Source organism: Haematobia irritans, chromosome 4, assembly GCF_050003625.1.
Source record: "Haematobia irritans isolate KBUSLIRL chromosome 4, ASM5000362v1, whole genome shotgun sequence".
Classification (NCBI taxonomy): domain Eukaryota; kingdom Metazoa; phylum Arthropoda; class Insecta; order Diptera; family Muscidae; genus Haematobia; species Haematobia irritans.
Window position 1 is genome coordinate 150,514,148 of NC_134400.1, and position 15,033 is coordinate 150,529,180.

A 15,033-nucleotide genomic window follows, 5' to 3' on the forward strand; every position below is an offset into this window, starting at 1 on the left:
TAAATCGATTTAATTCCAGTTATCGATATAGATGATTGCATTGTTGTTCAGAGTTGCCAATGAGTGAATAAAAAATTGAAGACAGACATCAACAATTGAAAATAAGCTGATATTCGAAATATTAGCAACTAAATATACTTTTTTCTTTGACAAACTAAATAGGCAGAGGCAATATCTATTCATAATACCCTGCAATTAAAAAAGAATAATAATATTTGAAAATATTATTAAATATTACAATAATAACAAAATTGGAGACGATTATAAAACAGTGATTTTTTTGTCATAAACAGTAAGCGGCATTTTTACTGTCCAAAGGGTGAATGTTGTTGGGCGTTTCCTTCGGGACATAGCTAATTTGTGAGTTAAATTGTAAAGAAAAATTCAAACATATATCGGCATTTTGCCGGTACGACATTTTGGGGCTTTCTACTTTATTGATTGCATTATTGCATTGTTTTATTGTTTATTGGCCCGAAGCAAAGGTCATTTCCGACAATACCGTCAGTCGAAGAGTAAAATATACGTAAGATTGCGATAGTATTTTGATAAGATATTTTAATGTTTCATTCAATGTTTTATTTCTAGGGAAAGCAAAAATACCCTTAAACGTTTGGTTAAACTCAAAATCACACTAAAATGACCGACCGCTTGGACGTTATAATATTTGGATCACTGGATTCGATCGAAATTTGATGCAATTTCTCAAGCGTTGCCAACAGCAAAAAACGAAGCAGAACAAAATGAAATGACAAAATTAAGTTAGCGTCACAAAATAGAATGTAGAAAAAAACATGTTTTTGGAGGTTTCAAAGTAAAAAGTAAATTGTATTGCATTATATCTTATGGACCCATATCTCTTTTTACATTCCTCCGAATTCCTTCCTAATTGGAGGATGAGATGAATATAAAATAATTCGGCAACAAATAAGGAATAAAAGTGCACATTGTTATTGGTGTAAGTACATGGGTTTGAAATTGTGTGCACTGTTATAAAGTCACCTTTTGCAGGCTCAATGGACGATTTCGGCTGACGAAGGAGACGTTCAAATAGAAAATAATTTTTGGTGGCATGTCAACGTCAATTCTATCCTTTACAATTGTCTGCCATCTTAAAACTTTTTGCGAGTGGAAGCCTTCATAATTCACTATTCTTACAAGGTGGTTCAGAAGCGTTATGTTGTCACAGAATGGTAAGGTATTTGGTTGATCACAATCTCTTGGATATCGATCTAGCATGTTCACTTTATATATGGTTCTTTGCCAAGCTAGGATACTCGCTGCCGAACTCGACTATGACCAATTTTTGTTTAACTTTTATTGGAGTTGCATTAGTCTTAAATATTCAAAATATGTTCATTATATGTAAATTTACTACAAACTTGCAACAATTCGAACTAAAACTAATATATTTACTATTCCTATATGGCGAAAACAATGTAAAAAACAAGTAAAAAATGTTTTACGATTGCAATTTACCAATCGAAAAAATTGTCGATCAAAAAAACTCGATATCGACTCCCGTGATCCGAAAAATTTAGATTTCGATCAAAAGTTCTCGATATCGAATGCCGTGATTAGCCCCCAGCTTAATGTTGTGCTGCCCTAAATCGATTTAATTCCAGTTATCGATATAGATGATTGCATTGTTGTTCAGAGTTGCCAATGAGTGAATAAAAAATTGAAGACAGACATCAACAATTGAAAATAGGCTGATATTCGAAATATTAGCAACTAAATATACTTTTTTCTTTGACAAACTAAATAGGCAGAGGAAATATCTATTCATAATACCCTGCAATTAAAAAAGAATAATAATATTTGAAAATATTATTAAATATTACAATAATAACAAAATTGGAGACGATTATAAAACAGTGATTTTTTGTCAATAAATAACTTGCGGCATTTTTACTGTCCAAAGGGTGAATGCTGTTGGGCGTTTCCTTCGGGACATAGCTAATTTGTGAGAAATTGTAAAGAAAAATTCAAACATATATCGGCATTTTGCCGGTACGACATTGCGGCTTTCTACTTTATTGATTGCATTATTGCATTGTTTTATTGTTTTTGTGGCCCGAAGCAAAGGTCATTTCCGACAATACCGTCAGTCGAAGAGTAAAATATACGTAAGATTGCGATAGTATTTTGATAAGATATTTTAATGTTTCATTCAATGTTTTATTTCTAGGGAAAGCAAAAATACCCTTAAACGTTTGGTTAAACTCAAAATCACACTAAAATGACCGACCGCTTGGACGTTATAATATTTGGGGCATCTGGATTTACCGGAAAGTATACGGTCTTTGAGGCAGTTACTGTGTTGAGCGATCTAAAATGGGGAATTGCTGGTCGTAATCGTAAAAAACTGGAGGATGTCATTTCGGACATGAGTATCAAGGCAAATAAGAGCCTTAAAGATATACCCATATTTATAGCCGATGTCGAAAATGAGAATTCTTTACTTGATATGGCTCGTCAATGCCGAGTCCTTGTAAATTGTTGTGGCCCCTATCGTTTTTATGGTGAGCCTGTAGTACGTGCTTGTATTGAGGCTGGTACTCATCACGTTGATGTAAGCGGAGAACCACAATACATGGAGACTATGCAGTTAAAGTATCATGATCAAGCAAAGGAACGCAATGTTTATGTGGTTTCTGCTTGTGGCTTTGATTCCATACCAGCTGATATGGGTGTCATATTCATAGAGAAGAATTTTGATGGAGTGGTTAATTCTGTTGAGGCGTATTTGCAAAGTTATACCAAAGGCCCTACCACGGGTGGCGGAAGAGGTGGTATTCACTATGGAACATGGGAAAGTGCTGTGTATGGATTGGCCCATGCCAATGAGTTGCGTGGCATACGTCAAAAACTCTATCCCGAAAAAATGCCACGTTTTCAACCCATCCTGAAGCCCAGACCTCTGATTTTCCGTTCTGAAATAGTTAATGGAATATGTCTGCCGTTTCCGGGATCAGATCGTTCCGTGGTTATGCGCTCCCAACGATTTTTGTATGAACAAGAAAAGAAAAGACCCATACAAATGCATGCATATGTAGCTTTTGGATCATATTTAACTGCTTGCTTGGTAGCTTTGGCAGCGGTAACTTTTGGGCTACTTGCAAAATTCTCGTTCGGACGTCGCCTGTTGCTAAAATATCCAGGGTTCTTTTCGTTTGGCTTCATCTCGCACGAAGGCCCCTCAGAAAATGTAATGGAAAGAACCTACTTTACTATGACAATGAAAGCATCAGGCTGGCCAAAATCAGATTCATCAACTGAGCCTAGTGGACCACCCACGAAATCGCTAATGGTTCGTGTATCGGGAACAAATCCAGGATATGGTGCAACTTGTGTTGCCTTGCTTTCTACAGCGAAAACTATACTAAAAGATAGTGATAAAATGCCGGGATCAGGTGGAGTCTATTCACCCGGTGCAGCATTTGCCAAAACAAGTTTAATCAGTGAATTGGAAAAACATGATCATGGAATGAAATTTGAAATATTGGCGAATAAGTAAACATTTTCTTTGCAGATTAAATACTTTTGTAGTATGTAATAAGACATAAAATCATTCATGTGTAATCTTCTACTGAATACCCAAAATATATGGTAGTGCCTTTAAAATTAATAGATTACACCAATATTAAAGTTATGAAAGGGTTAATAAAATACAAAATAAAAAAAGATTACTTTAGTATGTTTATGTGAGAACATTCTTATGGGATAAGCACAAGATCTACCACAAGTGGAGTTAATAACATTACGGTTAATGACCAACTAACTACTTCAAAATTAGGTCATTTATGTGTCGTGGACAGAGAGCCTTTTTATAGGCCATAGAGCAGAACGTCTGTATGCATAATGCTCCTTAGCGACCGAAAATTATATATAAAAAATATATTTAAAACAAGTAAGGAAAGTCTAAAGTCGGGCGGGGCCGACTATATTATACCCTGCACCACTTTGTAGATCTAAATTTTCGATACCATATCACATTCGTCAAATGTGTTGGGGGCTATATATAAAGGTTTGTCCCAAATACATACATTTAAATATCACTCGATTTGGACAGAATTTGATAGACTTTTACAAAATCTATAGACTCAAAATTTAAGTTGGCTAATGCACTAGGGTGGAACACAATTTTATTAAAAAAAAATAAAAAAATATGGGAAACATTTAAATCTGAAGCATTTTTAAGGAAACTTCGCAAAAGTTTATTTATGATTTATCGCTCGATATATATGTATTAGAAATTTAGGAAAATTAGAAAAATTAGAGTCATTTTTACATCTTTCCGACTAAGCTGTGGCGATTTAACAAGGAAGATGTTGGTATTTTGACCATTTTTGTCGAAATCAGAAAAATATATATATGGGAGCTATATCTAAATCTGAACCGATGTCAACCAAATTTGGCACGCATAGTTACAATGCTAATTCTACTCCCTATGCAAAATTTCAACTAAATCGGAGCAAAAAATTGGCCTCTGTGGGCAAATGAGTGTAAATCGGGCGAAAGCTATATATGGGAGCTATATCTAAATCTGAACAGATTTGGCTGATATTTTGCAAGTTTTGCGAGACTCATAAAATATTCGGATGTACGGAATTTGAGGAAGATCGGTTGATATACACGCCAATTATGACCAGATCGGTGAAAAATATATATGGCAGCTATATCTAAATCTGAACCAAAATCAATAGGGATCGTCTTTGATCCGAAACAGGACCCTATACCAAATTTTAGGACAATCGGACAAAAACTGCGAGCTGTACTTTGCACACAAAAATACATCAACAGACAGACAGACCGACAGACAGACAGACGGACATCGCTAAATCGACTCAGAATTTAATTCTAAGCCGATCCGTATACTAAAAGGTTGGTCTATGATTACTCCTTCTTGGTGTTACATACAAATGCACAAACTTATTATACCCTGTACCACAGTAGTGGTGAAGGGTATAAAAATAAGTAAGGAAAGTCTAAAGTCGGGCGGGGCAGACTATATTATACCCTGCGCCACTTTGTAGATCTAAATTTTCGATACCATGTCACATCCGTCGAATGTGTTGGGGGCTATATATAAAGGTTTGTCCCAAATACATACATTTAAATATCACTCGATCTGGACAGAATTTGATAGACTTCAACAAAATCTATACACTACAAATTTAAGTCGGCTAATGCACTAGGGTGGAACACAATATGGGAAATATTTAAATCTGAAGCAATTTTAAGGAAACTTCGCAAAAGTTTATTTATGATTTATCGCTCAATATATATGTATTAGAAGTTTAGGAAAATTAGAGTCATTTTTACAACTTTTAGACTAAGTAGTGGCGATTTTACAAGGCAAATGTTGGTATTTCGACCATTTTTGTCGAAATCAGAAAAATATATATATATATATATATAGGAGCTATATCTAAATCTGAACCGATTTCAACCAAATTTGGCACGCATAGCTACAATGCTAATTCTACTCCCTGTGCAAAATTTCAACTAAATCGGAGTTAAAAATTGGCCTCTGTGGTCATATGAGTGTAAATCGGGCGAAAGCTATATATGGGAGATATATCTAAATCTGAACCGATTGCAACCAAATTTGGCACGCATAGCTACAATACTAATTCTACTCCCTGTGCAAAATTTCAACTAAATCGGAGCAAAAAATTGGCTTCTGTGGTCATATGAGTGTAAATCGGGCGAAAGCTATATATGGGAGCTATATCTAAATCTTAACCGATTTCAATAAAATTTGGCACACTTGAGTACACCACTAATCGTACACCTAGTGCAAAATTTCAACCATATTGGGGTAAAACTCTGGCTTCTGGAGCTATATCTAAATCTGAACCGATTTCAATAAAATTTGGCATACTTGTCTATAATACCAGCTGTTCTTCTTGTGCAAAATTTTAAGTAAATTAGGGTAAAACTCTGGCTTCTGTGGCCATATAAGTCCATATCGGGCGATATATATATCTGAGAGCTATATCTAAATCTGAACCGATATCTTCCAAAATCAATAGGGTTCTATTCTGAGCCAACACACATACTTGTGCCAAATTTGAAGTCGATTGGACTAAAACTGCGACCTAGACTTTGATTACAAAAATGTGTTCACGGACAGACGGACATGGCTATATCGACTCAGGAGCCCACCCTGAGCATTTTTGCCAAAGACACCATGTGTCTATCTCGTCTCCTTCTGGATGCTGCAAACATATGCACTAACTTATAATACAGTGTGGCGCAGGGTATAAAAAATGATATACATGTGGGTGTTTATAGGTCCAACCAGCAAAGAAAAGATCATTGAAAGCGGTCGTATTCACGGTTGCCACTCAAACCAAAAATAATCTATTAAAATTTAGAGAAAATTCTACAAAAAAAAGTACCAAACAAAAAATCTGTTTGATGGACAGAGGATGCTGATGAGGAATGTGGTAATTCCGAAACGTGGTTCCATCCAATCACCTTGCAGTCTATAGGGCTTTGCCCAAATAAATTTGACAAACATTATTTTCCTCTGTTGGTTAACTACTCTTGTAGTTTAGTCAACGCAATGGTTTTTAAGCTGAGATCAAAACAACAAATATGATTGAAGTGCAAACCAACAATAACACAACAAAATTTTATTTCTTTAGAAAATTTTGACAAAATTATATTTCTATAGAATATTTTGTCAAAATTTGATATTTGATTTCTATAGAAAATTTTGACAAAATGTTATTTCTATAGAAAATTTTGCCAAAATTTTATTTCGTTTTGTTTCTTATTGTTGGTTTCTCTTCAATCATTATTGTTGTTTTTTGATCTCAGCTTAAAACCATGCATTGACTAAACTACAAGTATAGCTTAACCAACAGAGGAAAAGTATGCTTGTCAAATTTATTTGGGCAAAGCCCTATAGACTGCAAGATGGTTGGATGTACAGCTGTTTCGGAATTACCACATTCCTCATCAGCATCCTCTACTTGCAGCAAAACTGTCAACCAATTATAAGAATAAATTCGGGTAATTCACTCAACCCAAAGTGAACTACACTTGAACCTTCCGAATAAAGGTAGTCGACTACAGCCTAAAAACAACAATAATGATTGAAGAGAAATCAGCAATAACAAACAAAACGAATGAAGATAGAGGAAGCACGCTCAAAAACAAACCCAGCCAACTACATTCAAATCGATGATTTGAGTTTGGCAAAGGAAAAGAGATATGTTTGCAAATTTGCAGTAGCCGACTATCAAACGTAATCCGCAGATTTGTGTGCCACTCATTCGTAATTCGGTGCCAGGTGTTGGAATTTTCTGCCATTTGACCTACGTATTTTCTCCCATAGTAATAATATGTTTCGTCGTAAAATCTTGTATCATTTTTATAATTATTCCTATCCTTAGGTTTGCTATATAGTCATTCGCAATTTCTGATGGTTTACATCTTATTATAATCATTATATAGAATGGTCTTATTAATGTATGATTGCCACTACTGAACTGGACTTCGTAATTATCAGTTTTATAATTAACGGTTGTTTATCATATTTTACTTTGTTTTTATGGTTGGGGGACCATTAAATTGAATTATTTTTGTATTATATAAGTTTTTATTATTATTTAGGATAAAATTTATTATCATTGAATGTTACATATTGTTGCTCAGGATTTATATGCTATGTAATACAGTTTTTTTTTTGCCATACGGCTTTTTGTATTATATACGTTCAATAAATAAAATAAAAATAAAAATAAATAAATAAAATTTGATTTCTATGGAAAATTTTGTCAAAATTTTGTTTCTATAGAAAATTTTGCCAAAATTTTATTTCTATAGAAAATTTTGCCAAAATTTTATTTCTATAGAAAATTTTTAAGAGATGAATATTGTGCAAAATATACCAAAACATCTTGAATTCTACCATACAGTAAAAAATCTACCATTTTGGGTAGATTTCTACCAAATGTGTGTGTTCGTAATGCGGATTCGACAGATAAAATAAAAAATCATACCACCAGCTTTCAACGTCTAATCGGCTCTTGGATTAGGTTAGACTAACCCTTAACCTTTTATATGGAAGGCGGGCATGCTAACCATTGCACCGCGGTGGCTGGCCTAGATTATGTTGATATCTTCATCCATCCAAAAGGTGCAGAATTATTTCCGAACAAATCTCCATTTGGAATCACTCTGCGTTGTTTTCAACATTGTAATGGCATACTTGTACATTTTTTGTCCTCACCATTTCAAAATTACACAAAGCCCATCGAATGGACATTTGGACATATACTGTGTGGACAAAATGTATTCAAATATAAATTTCTCGGACGCATAGATTCTCAAGAAGACAAATAGGAGTCGGTTTATAAGGGGGCTGTATCAAAAAATGAACCAATACAGCCAATCTTCGATCTTGACTTGCTTATAATATATAATTGCTTATAATAATAAAATAATTGATTTAACTAATTTTTTAATTGAAATGTTTTCAATCACAGAAATGATAGTATCAATTAAAAATTAATTGAAAGTCAATTAAAAAATTAATTGATGCTATAATTTTTGATTGATTTTTGTTTCAATTAAAAAATGTGTTGAATCAATTAAATTTGTAATTGAATATATTTTAAAACTAAATTAAAATTTTAATTGGAAAAATTTTCGTAAAATTTTTTCTGTGTATTTAAATTTCAGAACAATAGCTTCATTATTGAAGGCGTAGCGTGATTGTAACTAACAAACGGACATAGTTAGATTTTCTTAGAATTTCTTCCTGATCAAGAACATATGTATGTGCTTTATATGGTGCGACCCCAATATTTCGATGTTTCACAAACGGAATTTAAATCTTATTATACGTAACATCATCCTAACAGGTTGGCTGATAGGTTAGGTTAGGTTAGGTTAGGTTAAGTGGCAGCCCGATGTATCAGGCTCACTTAGACTATTCAGTCCATTGTGATACCACATTGGTGAACTTCTCTCTTATCACTGAGTGCTGCCCGATTCCATGTTAAGCTCAATGACAAGGGACCTCCTTTTTATAGCCGAGTCCGAATGCCGTTCCACATTGCAGTGAAACCATTTAGAGAAGCTTTGAAACGCTCAGAAATGTCACCAGCAATACTGAGGTGGGATAATCCACCACTGAAAAATTTTTTGGTGTTCGGTCGAAGCAGGAATCGAACCCACGACCTTGTGTATGCAAGGCGGGCATGCTAACCATTGTCAAAATTCGTTTTTATTATTCAAAATAGTTCCCTTCAAGAGCGATTCAACGATTATAACGACCTTCCACTTTTTTGATATCATTTTGGTAGTACTCCTTCGGTTTTGCCTCAAAATAGGCCTCAGTTTCGGCGATCACCTCTTCATTGCAGCAAAATTTTTTCCCTGCGAGCATCCTTTTAAGGTCTTAGAACAAGAAAAAGTCGCTTGGGGCCAGATCTGGAGAATACGGTGGGTGGGGAAGCAATTCGAAGCCCAATTCATGAATTTTTGCCATCGTTCTCAATGACTTGTGGCACGGTGCGTTGTCTTGGTGGAACAACACTTTTTTCTTCTTCATATGGGGCCGTTTTGCCGAGATTTCGACCTTCAAACGCTCCAATAATGCCATATAATAGTCACTTTTGATGGTTTTTCCCTTCTCAAGATAATCGATAAAAATTATTCCATGCGCACCCCAAAAACAGAGGCCATTACTTTGCCAACGGACTTTTGAGTCTTTCCACGCTTCGGAGACGGCTCACCGGTCGCTGTCCACTCAGCCGACTGTCGATTGGACTCAGGAGTGTAGTGATGGAGCCATGTTTCATCCTTTTTCACATATCGACGGAAAAACTGGGGTATATTACGAGTTAACAGCTGCACACACCGCTCAGAATCATCAACACGTTGTTGTTTTTGGTCAAATGTGAGTTCGTGCGGCACCCAATTTGCACAGAGCTTCCGCATTTCCAAATATTGATGAATGATATGAACAACACGTTCCTTTGATATCTTTAAGGCCTCTGCTATCTCGATCAACTACATTTTACGGTCATTCAAAATCATTTTGTGGATTTTTTTGATGTTTTCGTCGGTAACCACCTCTTTCGGGCGTCCACTGCGTTCACCGTCCTCCGTGCTCATTTCACCACGCTTGAATTTAGCATACTAATCAATTATTGATTTCCCTGGGGCAGAGTCCGGAAACTCATTATCAAGCCAAGTTTTTGCTTCCACCGTATTTTTTCCATTCAGAAAACAGTATTTATCAAAACATGAAATTCCTTTTTTCCATTTTTTCACAATAACAAAAGTTGCTTCACAAAAGACGCTATATCTCACAAACTAATTGACTTAGAGACGTCAAATTTTGACACGAATCATTTGAAGTTTGGTACTATATAAAAATAATATGCATTTAATACTAGCGACGCCATCTATGTGTCAGACCGGGCACTTATCAGCCAACCTGTTATGGTGAATTGAAATCTAATTTATGAATAATTCATCCTATGGTGATGGGTATATTTTTGTTTGTAGAAGTGTAATCCACGCATGGCCATTGGATTGGGAAAGAAAATTTATTGGATAAATGTGTCTATTTAAATAAAAATTAATTAAATTTAATTAATAATTCATTTTAATTAATTTTAATTAAAATTATAATTGCGATGTACGATAACCAGCTTCAAATAACTTTTTAATTTGAAATATGTAGGTTATATTTTTTGTTCTAGGAAAATGAAAATTTGTAAAAATAGGACCAAATATGAAGAAAATATTTACCTCGAAATAGTTGTACTTACATTATTCTGATTCGTAAACATTTTATCGTTTTCCTTTTGGTTTATTTCAACATTTATTATTATTACTTTTTTGATTTATTATTTTCAAAGTAGTTTGTTTTTACAGTGATCATTCCGATGATGTTAAAGAATTTAAAGCCTGATTGTCTTCTCATACAAAAACATAGATTTCTCATAATCATATTTTACATTGTTTTGTTTTTATAAATATATTTTGTAGCTACTTTAAAATAAATGCGATTTATTTTGATAGAATAATTTATTTAGAAAAAATATAACAGAATAAAAGTTTTATTTGTTTGAAACAATTTTCATTTTTTTCACATTAACTCATCAACATCATTTCGAAATATTGAATATCGTTACAACTTGGTTGAGAATATAGCACTTTGTTTTAGACTATACATAGATTTTTTTAGACTACATATAGATTATCCATTCTTGTTTCTTTTTATCGTTTAATATCCTTATATTCTTTTTGTATGTATAAATGTAATTTAATATTTTCTTCAAAACATATGTACATATGTATGTAAAATATATATTTTTTTAGATAAACTTTGAAAAGTCAAATAAAGTACATAGACTTTGTAGTAGTGGATGTGTTTTGTGTGTGTGTGTGTATGTGTATGTGGGAGAAAAGTGACTTTGTGCTAAAGTGTTTACAATATATAAAAACAAAAGTACATATATTCATCTATTGTTTAATATAAAAAGTTAAAAATATAAGCTTTTAGTTTTTTATTATACAATTATTGTGATTCTTTAAAATAAAATTAAATCTTAATAATATTCAGCTGATAATACATTAAAAAAACACAAAATCTATTGCTTTAATATCTTTAAGGCGGTCTTAACAAGTCTATGGTCAGATGAAAAATGCTTAATAGTATTTGTCTGGATTTGTTTGTTTGTCAAAAATTGTATTCAACACCTCGAGAAGAAGAATGTTGTGGACTATCTTATTTTCCAAACATAGTAAACTTATGGTAAAATTTGTAGTAGTTTTAGTTTTTTGTGAATGCATGATACACTCGAAGATAAAACTTTTTTTTGAAAATGGTCACAGTTATCATTTAACGCCGATTAAAAGATATAAAATATTAAAAATATGTATTTTATTACAATGAAAATATATCTTTTTGTCGGAGAAAATTTGGATGGAGACTGTCAAATTAAACTGACCAGGTCGATTTGGCTGAGATATTGCAAAACTGCAATGAAGATTTGTCTGAGATTGTGCAATTTTATTATGTACCATTATATATTACATAGTGCTAAATTTGAATAAGATTGGCTATACAAGGGTAATATGGACATATTTGTAAAAATCGGGTGATATTTATATATCTGTGGTCATAACCCATAACAGCCTAAGTCTGTTTTTCAATATTTTCAGTACAGGAGTTTAAAGTTTTGAATCTTCACTGAAAATCAGGAGAAGGTGTTTTGTGGATTAGGATTAATTGCCTTTCTAGAAGAGATACATACATGAAAAATTTAGAGCAAATAAATTTAGATACGCTGAATACGATGGTGGTAATCAATTGTGTAATAACTCGAGTTAGGCTGTTAAGGGTTGTGACCACAGATATATCGACCTACACCTAAGTCTGACCCTATTTGACTGATATTTACCATATATTCCGTGGTTCATAAAGAGAAGAGAGAATAGACATATATTGCAACTATATCTAAATTTGGTCCGCAATCAATAGCTATGTGCCAAATATTAACGCGATCAGACTTGAATGGCAAGCTGTACTTTGAACATAAAAATACAATGCATGGACCGACACACGGACATCGCTAAATCGAATTCAGAATTTAATTCTGAGACGATTGGTATACTTTATCTAAGCTATATCTCAGATTGCTCTTATGATACCCCGTACTCCAATACTGAGGGGTGGAAAATGTGGGCTTTTGATTAGCAGTAAAAGTAAAAAATTAAAATGGCCAAATCTCATAATTCAGGAGGACATCAACTGAAAATGTTCCTTGTTTCAAAATGGATTTTTAAAAGAGGTAACCACGAAACTTTCTCCAAGGATCATAACATATTTTGAAATTGCCAAAAAAAAATGTGCCCTATTATATTGCATCCTTTATTTTCCCATTAAACGTGGACGAAATATTCATGTATACTCCACAAAAAATGGGATATCAACAGTTATAACTTAAAATTCCTTTGAACATTTCACTTACTATATCATGTTTTTTAAAATTTCTTGTTTAATTTAAAACCTTATAATTCTAGCAAAAATAACTTGCAAACAGTGATTACCTATAACTTTTATATATATATATATATATATATATATATATATATATATATATATATATATATATATATATATATATATATATATATATATATATATATATATATATATATATATATATATATATATATATATATATATATATATATATATATATATATATATATATATATATATATATATATATATATATATATATATATATATATATATATATATATATATATATATATATATATATATATATATATATATATATATATATATATATATATATATATATATATATATATATATATATATATATATATATATATATATATATATATATATATATATATATAAATATATATATATATATATATATATATATATATATATATATATATATATATATATATATATATATATATATATATATATATATATATATATATATATATATATATATATATATATATATATATATATATATATATATATATATATATATATATATATATATATATATATATATATATATATATATATATATATATATATATATATATATATATATATATATATATATATATATATATATATATATATAATATATATATATATATATATATATATATATATATATATATATATATATATATATATATATATATATATATATATTATATATAATTTTTTATAATTACAAGAACGATAACATAACTTTTAAATATACTTGGAACTTTAACAATTTTGGTTTGGCATAAATTTGTGGTTTCTAAGAAATCTCCGACTTTTTCCCATTTGGATTTTTTTTTTAATAATCATATTCTTGAACGAAAGAACTTCCATTTCATATGCATTAAAAACAAAGCAAAATGTTTGAATATTTTATTAAAGCAAACAATGAGATAATCCCATATAAAATATGGAATTTTGTTATTGTAAAACCACAGGAATTTTTGTTTTGTTTTGAAAACGCATAACAACTATCTACTCATTTTGCCATTGAGACAGCATTATTTTTCCATTCCATTTAAAGTCAAATGAAATTTTTTCACAACAACAAATAAAAACAATTAGACATATACATTAAAGTAAAATAAGAAGAGGTATATGTAGACAAATTATATTATATAAATAAGGACAATGATGAATATCAGAACATGATAGGTTTATCTTTACGCTGATCTATCACGTAGCTGGTGAAACGTTTAAGGAACTTTGGATATTCACGCTTATATATAGCGCGTAAAGCTGAAGCAGGTGCCCAACCACCAGGATTAACTGTAAAGAAGTAGATAAAAATGTTATACATGGTCGAGATAAATCAGAAAGTAAAAGGGAAATCAATTTGAGGTAAATATTCGGTTTTATAACAAAATGCCTACCCATATTTTTTCTAATATATCATAAGCCCTGTTGCTGTAAATCGTAGGAAAATCCATTCGAAAGAAAAGCAGTCACTCAGTCACTCGTTTCGTTTGTATTTCTAAGTGTTAGGTCTGAGAATTCATTTAAATTTTAAAAATGGTTTTACTTTTTTCTTGGCACATATTGTATACGTTCGACTCCTACTCGACAGAAAAATTTCTCTCGTTTGAAATTCGAAAGAAAGCATTCGTATGAGATAAGGCGCCATGGTATTAATTTGTGCAAGTATTTACATCTACTCTCCAAAATCGACGTGGGCTATTATTGCAATAGCATAAAGAAGAAGAAGAAGGTGCGAAAGATTGAAGAAGGTGCGTAAGAAAAAATAGAAAACAATTACAAACCAAAAAAATATTTTTTGGTTTCCACCGCGAACTTAATTAGTCCAATAATTTTTAATTGACAATGCTTCAATAACGGAATTGATAACATCAACTACGGACGTCAATTAAAAACTTTATCGATCCCATTAAACATTAGTTGGTTCTAGTAATTTGTGTCATTGAATTTTGTTTTGATTAACAACT

At 31.7% G+C, this 15,033-nt stretch overlaps 2 protein-coding genes and 1 long non-coding RNA gene across 11 annotated transcripts in view; 2 read left to right on the forward strand and 1 right to left on the reverse strand.

The window, feature by feature from the left end:
- Positions 1–369: 369 nt before the first annotated feature.
- LOC142233433 (uncharacterized) lies at positions 370–1,107 on the forward strand. The gene is made up of 3 exons (XR_012721405.1): positions 370–526; positions 589–958; positions 1,012–1,107. It is a non-coding gene; the product is annotated as an uncharacterized LOC142233433 (long non-coding RNA).
- Positions 1,108–1,688: 581 nt separating this feature from the next.
- Positions 1,689–3,689, forward strand: LOC142233432 (saccharopine dehydrogenase-like oxidoreductase). Of its 2 annotated transcripts, none has more exons than XM_075304353.1 (2): positions 1,689–1,966; positions 2,192–3,689. In XM_075304353.1, exon 2 carries the CDS (start codon positions 2,243–2,245, stop codon positions 3,518–3,520), a length of 1,278 nt encoding a protein of 425 aa, XP_075160468.1. In that variant the 5' UTR covers positions 1,689–1,966; positions 2,192–2,242; the 3' UTR covers positions 3,521–3,689. The 2 variants fall into 2 exon arrangements, with proteins under 2 accessions (XP_075160468.1, XP_075160467.1); XM_075304352.1 differs by lacking the exon at positions 1,689–1,966 and adding an exon at positions 1,973–2,129.
- A 10,234-nt stretch (positions 3,690–13,923) lies between these two features.
- The window catches only part of cert (ceramide transfer protein), a 43,195-nt gene continuing 42,085 nt past the window's right edge, over positions 13,924–15,033 (reverse strand). For all 8 annotated transcript variants that reach the window (XM_075308239.1, XM_075308243.1, XM_075308242.1 and 5 more), the window contains one exon: positions 13,924–14,359. In XM_075308239.1, coding sequence (XP_075164354.1) covers positions 14,232–14,359 — 128 coding nt within the window. In that variant the 3' untranslated portion in view covers positions 13,924–14,231. The remainder of the gene's footprint in view (positions 14,360–15,033) is intronic.

Bases quoted from the DNA above. Each gene is read 5' to 3' on its own strand.
- LOC142233432 (XM_075304353.1), top strand. From the start codon at position 2,243: ATGACCGACCGCTTGGACGTTATAATATTTGGGGCATCTGGATTTACC.